Consider the following 8,626-nt stretch of genomic DNA (forward strand, 5'->3'; position numbering starts at 1 on the left):
ATTGATTATTAACAGTCATCCCACCAGAACTGCTTAAATCCTTTAATCCTCCTCCTTACGAGTATAATTTAGTAAATAAAAGTATACTTTCTTCTAACAACTTAAACTTTTAGATAAGATAGTCACACGCTTCAACAATTACATTTCAGCATACAGTATTAATAATCTTAATTGCCAAAATAATAAATAAATGATCTAGCCTGAAATTGCTTTCAATACAGCCTGCCAATTTGTTTTAAACCATCACACACTTTTCCATGATTGGTAATGGCGTAGTAACAACTCAAAGTAATAACCATAGGCAGAGTTCAGACTGTCAGTGATATTCATCACGTTTATATGCACCAGGGAGATCTGAAGAGATTGGAAATTACTGCAAATCAAGATAGAGACAGGGCACTATCAGAGGGATAAAGGGTGACTAGTTAGTACCTGATGGTTGCCTGTGGGTCCATCTATAAACGTTGCATCCCTCTGTTTTCCTTCTGATAAAAAACAATCACTTATATGCAAAAATTAAGACTTGGAAAGGAAGAACTTCTTAACCAAATGACCTTTTTATCGGCACAAATGACCTTTTCAGCATGGTTTGGCATGTGGAAATTTACAACTTAACCAAGTCCACTGTCACATTCACGAAGGCGTGCAACTTCTCCATTCTTTGACACTTGAGCTTAATTGATCTGGGAGACGAGCAGACCAAATAGCCAAATCTGGTAATGGTCCAGTCAGTGCAAGATAATTTTCTCCTGCTCTCTTTGGCAGCTTTTTCCAGCTTACCTGCCATTTCCCATGATAAAGTTTTAGCCATAGCAGTTAAAAACAACAAAATGCAGAGTGACATTCAAAAGACGAAAATATTCTTATTGCGCTCACGGCAAATAAAGAAATTTATTTTATGACATGAAGTTATGATGTCAGTGGAACTATCTGGAAGGTATAGCAGGCTACCATTAACTTAACAGAATCACCAGTCCTGCCTTTTCCTAGCAATACACACCATGCAATTTCACATTTCTAGAAATTTAGCACAAATTTACAGGGTAAACCATTACATTGCCTCCATATACCTTGATCGACTTGAAATGTCAGGAATTCCTTCTAAAACATGAGCACACTTTTTCAAGCCTATACAGATGTTTCAAGAGATCATTGTTAATCCTATTGGGGCTGGTGACTGACGAAGATACATGGGTTTTTGATACGGTGTGCAGACAATGGTAATGGTTGGTCCAAACCTGTCGAGGTTCAACACACACGCAGGTATATGTACCATACTATTTTTACAAACTCACTCAACTTTCTTCGACCACAACCAACTTCATTCAAGCGAACCAACATTTTAATTTCTAAGCCAAGTCATTGTGTAAAATAAATAGGATATTGCGCACGTCATGATTACTAAACAGTATTTCTCTATCAAATTTGCATATCTTGATATAAGCACTTTTGAATTACATATCGCTGAGATTACTTTTTGAAAGCCTCCATGCTTCACTGGCTTAAAGTATCAGTTTCATAGTTACATAACCCTAGGTAACCTTTTGAAATGAAAAACAACAAAAAAAAAAACTAGGAAACCAAAAAGGGCCATAAAAATTTTATGCTGCTTACTGCCCAAATAAAGCACTACAGAACTTAGTCCTTTCAAGTGCTTGAAAATTCTGATGAAGCTTTATGCCTTTATGTGCATGCATCATGCATCAAAAAAGATAAATGGAATTCAAGTACCCTACCTGCTCAGGAAATGCCTCGCATAATGCATTGATAGTTGCGTTTAGCTCCCAAGGGTCAGAAGAAGTATTAGGCAATTCTTTGGTAGCAGCACCACAATTCACCATGAGCCGACCACTGGGCATCAACATCTTATTCATCTCCAACCAAGTTGTAACCTGTCAAGGAAAGCCGAAACAAAGGCATTAGATCCTGGAAATCTACCACCAAGGAACCAGATAGCAAAGCATATCACTATAGAGGAACAATCTTCCCACATATATTCAAGAAGTACAAATTGGAGAATCTCATAATTTGTAGGAAGATCAAAGCAAGAGGAAGATTAAAAGTACTCCTTCCATTTTACTTCACATTTATTGCCAAAAAAAATTGTCATCCCGAAAAGTAAAGGTTATTTTTTTTTTTTTTTTTGGAAACTGGTAAATTAAAGGTTATTATAGACTTTGAATGGTAACTGTAACATAATTAACCAATCTGCCAAAGCTTCATGACTTTAACTGTTATTTTCACAATCAATCTAGTGAAAACTAAACAGGAGAACACATTCAACTTGTACATCAAAACAGATAATGAGATAGTGAGAGTAGAGAAAGAAATCGTAATATATACTTGTTAAAACTTAAGTGTCCTGTGGAAAGTTCTCTGAAGAAATTAACATATATCCCAAAGTCAGATGAATAGATAAGGTAGAGTGAATTAGACTTGAACCCATAATTACATATATTGATATTTAAAGAAATTGAGGCCATTCAGCTTTAAAGTTGATATTACTAGAGATTAAACCTGCATTTACTGAATGTTGAAAGCTCTCAATTGAGTAAATTAGAAACCTTTTTGACAACACTAGATTCACAAGGATGACATTATGAATCAACAAGGCATGAAAAGGCGAATTGAGAGTAGCACTACCTTAATACTTGTTTTTCTGGTGAATAATACATCTACTTCATCGATAAAAATGAGAGCTTTTAACATTCAGTAAATGCAGGTTTAATCTCTAGTAAATATCAACTTTAAAGCTGAATGGCCTCAAGTTCATCGGAAAAAAATGAGAGTAGATCTGCAGATCACAATCAATCAAGGTCTCCTTGGGAGTGCTTTGAGAAATTAGTGCTTTTAGCATGAAATGAAAGTTCGTCTGGTGTTTGGTAATTGTCGAAAGTGTATTTATTAGTGGAGCCTTCAAAAAATGAGTATAGAAGATGCTCAAACTTGGAGCTTATGAAACTTCTGTCGGTCAATTTCTGTTTTTAATAAGATAAGGTTTTTTCTGTTGGTCAATATTTAGGTACTATTTGACATTTTTCTGCACTATCAAATCAAAGCGATTTTTGTTTTTTATATCAATGGTGTCGGGGCCAGCTTCTGTACACCTTGATTATACCAGGCAAATCAAAGCGAATGGTTTAGTGGTTAATTCTGTATATTAAACCCATAGTACTTTGTAAAATATTTGTGCAATGAAATGCTACTATAATTTTTTTAAAAGTACTCCAGATAACTACAAAAGAAGTACTTATCCAGAAGTTACTACATTCCCAATCGGGTGCCTAAATGGGTTGATTTAAGCATCAACTCTTTTATGCAATTATTCAGAAGAGCGACACTATTATCAACTACATAGCTGATGAAAAGATAGATAAGCGTTGTATTGTAAAAATAGTGTCACAAAAAATCCATGACTATCAAAATTGTGCGCTTGAGCATACCTCTTCCAGTTGTGGCAAAACCTTTCCATCAGAAAACAAATCAACTATTATGCCTGAAATTTTGAAAATATAGGTAAACTTCAGATAGAAGTCATGCGTGGAATGTTTCAATATCAAAATTCCCGAATGCTCACTTCTGATGCATGGCAAAACAAGTTAAAATTATGATAAATAAGGAAAGGAGCTTCCAGGAAAGAAAGTTATATAAAATGCTTCAGCTGCGGAACCAGCAGCAAGAACAATCATTTGCTGGAGGATAAGAACTTCCCTTCCATCATAAAGCAATTAATAGGTCGACTAAGGGTTACCTGTCGGAAATAAGGCAGTGATGTACCTGCATAACCTCCAGGGATAGTAACTGACGGAGAAAGTACATCTCCAATACGAACTTCCAACACACCTCCAACTTCAGTATGTTTCTCCAGATCAGAGAGCCCAAGATATTCTCTTGCTTTTTCAATCAACTGGAATAATGAGAAAAGCCATATAATAACTCATTTTCACAAATCAAATATGCTGAATTGGACAATCACTTGAACAACTTAGTTTTAGGTGCCAGATGACATTATTAAACCCCCTTTTTTTCAACATTATTTAACTCCGTGAACTCAATGTTATTGGATCAATATCCAAAACACAAAATTCCGAACTAAGAATATCATCAAGAATACTGTGAACAAATATTCTAAATGATCATGTAATTATTGAGAGTAAAGAGAATCATCAGAAATATTGTATCACGGTGGCTGTTCCAGCAGTCAGCGCCTCTTTCAGTTGGCCCTTCCAACTTCCGACAGCACTGCACCTCTTTCTGGTAGATACTCTGACCGCACCGCTTTACGGTCACTATTCTGACAACTTTTCCTATCACTGTTCTGGAAACTTTTCCAGTTATTACTTGAGCACCAATTCAAGCTAGTTCAACGATATCAAGGAGATTTTTGTCACAATACCATTCTTCAATGACAGAATAGATTCTTTCCTGTCGTACTGCAAGAACCACTTCTATTATTTGCGATTATTAGTGACTTTTAAAGGAAAGGATTCCAGCACCCTTTTTCTTTCTGGTGATTGTTGATTATTCTAACGGTACTATTTGGATGATTCTTAAACAATTCTGTTTTTAATATTTTTTTATCATAAAAATGCGAACTCAAGTTGCTTCACCATCTCGATTTTAAGGGGCATGTTGAAAGTCAAGAGAATCATTGAATATAAAGTAAAATACTCTAAATGACTATATTATATATTATAATAATTAGGTATCCCGTTAATTAGGAAGCCTTCTTTTTTCATGTTACTAAAAATTCCTATATAAAGGTCTCTCTAGTGTGTCGTTAACCAACAAATTTCGACAAGAGTTTTATCTCTTCTTCTTTTCTTCCATGACTTATAAAGTTTCCATAACTTGTGCAATTTCTTTTGGCATTGGTATATTTTCTGCATTAGCACATGGTAGTAGCCTAGCCTCAAACAAGAACTCAAAACATAAAATACATGATAGTTACAACGAATATTACTAAAGGCTTGCATGAGGAGTGCTTAAGTCCTCAAAGTAGGTGCAAGATAGGCTTGGTGCTCCACTCGCTTAGAGGCTCTTTACGGCAGGCAGCAAACCGATAAAGCATGTGCATTAGTGACCATGGACTCTATCTTGAAGAGGGTAACAATGTACAATAAGCTTTAATTGAGGTTTTAAAAGCACCACATATATTTCTTTCTAAATTAGAGGTGGTTCTAGGTATAATATCCTCCTCAGAGATGTATAACACATATCACTAATGGTCTGTGTCATTTATATGACAATCAACTCCGGAATTTCATGCAACTTTCAGTCACTAAGATCACTAGATAACTTCCACATAAGTTAGAGAACTAAGATCAATTCCTTTCATAATATACACTGAAAACATAATAAACAATTAAAACTGGTTTGTACCAAGTACCTGTAGAAATGAAAAGGGCTGCCAAAAAGGGATTGAAACCCAAAAGGAATATCTATTATGCCCGCATGCTCATTATGATTTTGTAAAAGCTCAATTCCTAAATACAACAGAGGCCAGTTTCAATTGACTCATTAGTGAATCTGCTGGAAAGGTACTTTAGACCTGTTAACATTTTGAATTTCAATATTGAAAGCTATGTTTCTCTTAATCCTGCCTCAAGTAATATTCCAATGTCTTCTTAAGGAATTATGATTCTCATCTATGCTTCCTATTTTCGTTTTGGAAAGATTAATTTCACAGAAGCTAAGGCCTTTAGCGTTCCCTCGCTTGATGTTCACCAACTGCCTTTTAAAAAATTATCTAATTTGAATCATAATTAGCTCGTTGCCAAGTCACAGATGCTATGCAGTGCCCTTTTACTGACTGCAACAAGGAGGTTGAATAAGTCTCATTGGCTAGGCTTGTTGTAAAGAGTATGCATATAAAAAAAAAAAAAAAAAAAAAAAAAAAGAGAGATCTCCCCAAAGATGCGTAGAATTCTTATAATTTCCTAAACTTCAACATCATTCTACTCTTTTGGATTGGAGCGGGATGTCTATGCCCATATCTCCACAGTAGATTGACTGCTTTCCGTAAGTTGTGCACTGTAAAGGGATTTTTCTTTCTATTTGCTCTATAGGATGCATCTTAGGGTAAATGAAAGGGTATTTATTCAAATAAAAATAGCAAGAAGTCAGGCTTCATACCACTGTCCTCTCTGTTTCGCATGGTTTTGACGATAAAAATATTAAATAACCAATGCAACAAAGGTGCTTCCATAATAAATAATATAGAACTTCAGACTCAGGAAGGATGTGGAATGACTCAGTACTGTCTTTTTCTTTTTTGGATCAGTTGGAATGACTCATTACTCTTATTGGAACGAAAAAACAGAAGCAAGCATCATACTATATAACTCCTCCAGATTTTTATTTTCCTTTATTTATTGCGATGCATCAAGGTCCAGTATAAACCAGAGAAAAATTGCATTTGAAATATCATAATATAAATATTCTCTTGAAAGGAGAAAAACTAAGAAATGACAATGAGAGGTTACTACAATTTCATCTATCTCCCATCCAACAAGCAGCAAAGAAGGCCATAGTTCAAGCATCAAATGTGCAGCAGTTGCGCCCCCCTGAAAATTAGCAGGAAATAGCTGCACATCAGTTTAATTCCGCATAAAGAGACAGTAAGATTTCAAAATTGCATTTGTTAAAAAATAATTTTATTAATGATAATTTGTCAAAAATCATTAAAAGAACCTAAATTACCAAGCCAAAGATAGCGACGGGACCCTTTGGAACAATGGCTGGCAAGGTGGCAAACTCATCCTGGTAATCAAACAGAAGAAACTGTACCACATTAGGAGGTCCAACACACTTCATATGCATTGTACGGTTAACTCTCAGGATCCATAATCCTAAACCATACAACAGAAAAGTACAATTCCATGAAGAGTTGCCTGCCCATGCTGGATTGACTAAATTAGTATATTTAAAGAGCACATTAGATTCGTCTTCGTCGTGTCATGTCCTGAATTTTTGCAAGAACCTTGTGCACCGTTTCACTTTTTTTGGACGCAAAACTCAGATTTTTGATTACTTCCCACAATGTCGTCAACACCTGAACCTCTCTCACACAGATACCAATTTTCTCAACTTAAAAGGGTGCACATATTAAATGTAGGTGAATCCACAGGTAAATGCATTACAACTATGAGAAGACTATAGATATTAGTAAGAAGGCAATAAGGAAAAAAGCAATGGCATACCCAATATGCATGAGTCCACTTGTTTCCCTTGTGAAGGATGCTATGCACATTATCTGTCCCAGCAAAATAAAGCATACAATCTTCAGAAAAAAGAGAATTGTTTGACAAAATGTCTATATATAGATATAGTAGCCTTTTTTTTTTCTTGTAAAGCACAATTTTTCTTTTCGTGGTTCCATGAGATCATTTAGCACTTTTATGGCAAGAAGAGAGCACCTTAACGCTTCAATATGACTAAGGCTACCAGGAAGGGGTTCAAAATAGGGAAATTGACATAAATAAAAGGCAGCAAATGTATATTTTTTTGTATATTATATATAAAATAAAATATACCCTTTTGATACATAATAATAGTGTATATTTGGCTAGGAAAAGTAATTATTTTTGTTTGAGTGGCAAATGTGTAACTTGCCCTTAGAAGCAACATATATTGGCTGACGGAGGGAAGCCGTTTGGGCCTGCCCTGGAGCTAGCCCTCTCCCCAAACAATAAAAGCTTGGTGTTGTAGTAAATGAAAAAGAGAAGAAAGGGCATTACTGGAAGAGTCAAGAAGCAGGATTCGTGAGTCGGGAGTGTCGAGGATTACAATGTTATTGTGTTTACTTGTGACTGAAGTCAGCACTTTGAATTCATCTGATGAGCACCTTATAACACTCGCCTTCCTCCCCCAAATAGATGCACACGGCCTTTGAATAGGAAATAGGCTCACCGACCACGCAAGCCTGCTCATCTCCATCTTACTTGCGGATAAGAGACCACTCCAAATATATCCTGCCTGCTCCCTCCCTCTCTTCCAATTTATCTTATGCTTCTAACTCTTTTTTTTTTTTTTTGAATAATTTAAATACTTACCTTTTAAGTAGTATACTTTTTTAAATATGTAAATCTTAATTAAAATATGATAATTTTATGTCCAAGTTCACACATATGCCTTTATTTTTCTATTCATCAAATGAAATCTCACACTAATTATGTGACACATTTTAATGTTACATGTTATGCACATAAATTATGACAAATATTTATTGTCATCCATATGGACAGTACTAGTTAAATGAAAGTTTTGTCGTAAGTTACAAATTAGAAAATTCAAACTTTATTAAAGAAGACATTTTGTCATTTTAGAAGTTCATTAGTACTCCGTACATATATTTTAATTTTGCAAGAATAATAACCTAGTTGTTGCAGTTAAGAATAGAGTCATCAGGGGAGAAGGGCATAATAATGTTTTAATCTTGAAACCAGGACAATTAATTAAGGGTGACAAAAAAGTTTTAAATTTAAGTTGGAGCAACTCAAGTTATTTTTATTGAGTAGGGGTGACAAAATTTGGGTTAGTGATTAATGAAGTTTGACACATTTTTAGATTTGCCCTCGAGTTTTTTTTATTTTTTTATTTTTTTTTATTTTTACACTTTGGCCCA

General features: G+C 34.9%; 1 protein-coding gene across 6 annotated transcripts; it reads right to left on the reverse strand.

Moving 5' to 3' along the window:
- Positions 1–538: 538 nt before the first annotated feature.
- LOC132030984 (uncharacterized) lies at positions 539–7,980 on the reverse strand. 6 transcript variants are annotated; one of them, XM_059420795.1, is made up of 8 exons: positions 7,740–7,978; positions 7,203–7,255; positions 6,703–6,762; positions 6,486–6,566; positions 3,778–3,907; positions 3,444–3,496; positions 1,737–1,892; positions 539–780 (listed from the first exon to the last, which is right to left on the reverse strand). In XM_059420795.1, exons 1-8 carry the CDS (start codon positions 7,936–7,938, stop codon positions 634–636), a joined length of 879 nt encoding a protein of 292 aa, XP_059276778.1. In that variant the 5' UTR covers positions 7,939–7,978; the 3' UTR covers positions 539–633. The 6 variants fall into 6 exon arrangements, with proteins under 6 accessions (XP_059276778.1, XP_059276779.1, XP_059276782.1 ...); XM_059420796.1 differs by having other exon boundaries at positions 6,489–6,566; positions 7,740–7,975; XM_059420799.1 differs by lacking the exon at positions 7,740–7,978 and adding an exon at positions 7,536–7,563.
- Between the last annotated feature and the right edge of the window lie 646 nt (positions 7,981–8,626).

This window comes from Lycium ferocissimum, chromosome 9 (genome assembly GCF_029784015.1).
Source record: "Lycium ferocissimum isolate CSIRO_LF1 chromosome 9, AGI_CSIRO_Lferr_CH_V1, whole genome shotgun sequence".
NCBI classification, from domain to species: Eukaryota; Viridiplantae; Streptophyta; class Magnoliopsida; order Solanales; family Solanaceae; genus Lycium; species Lycium ferocissimum.

Excerpts from the sequence above, each read along its gene's own strand:
- LOC132030984 (XM_059420795.1), bottom strand. The coding sequence starts at position 7,938 with ATGGAGATGAGCAGGCTTGCGTGGTCGGTGAGCCTATTTCCTATTCAA. Across the intron at positions 7,256-7,739 it reads CCTGCTTCTTGACTCTTCCA|ATAATGTGCATAGCATCCTT; the intron begins GTAATGCCCTTT and ends TTGCTGGGACAG. Across the intron at positions 781-1,736 it reads GCGAGGCATTTCCTGAGCAG|GTAAGCTGGAAAAAGCTGCC; the intron begins GTAGGGTACTTG and ends GGGAAATGGCAG.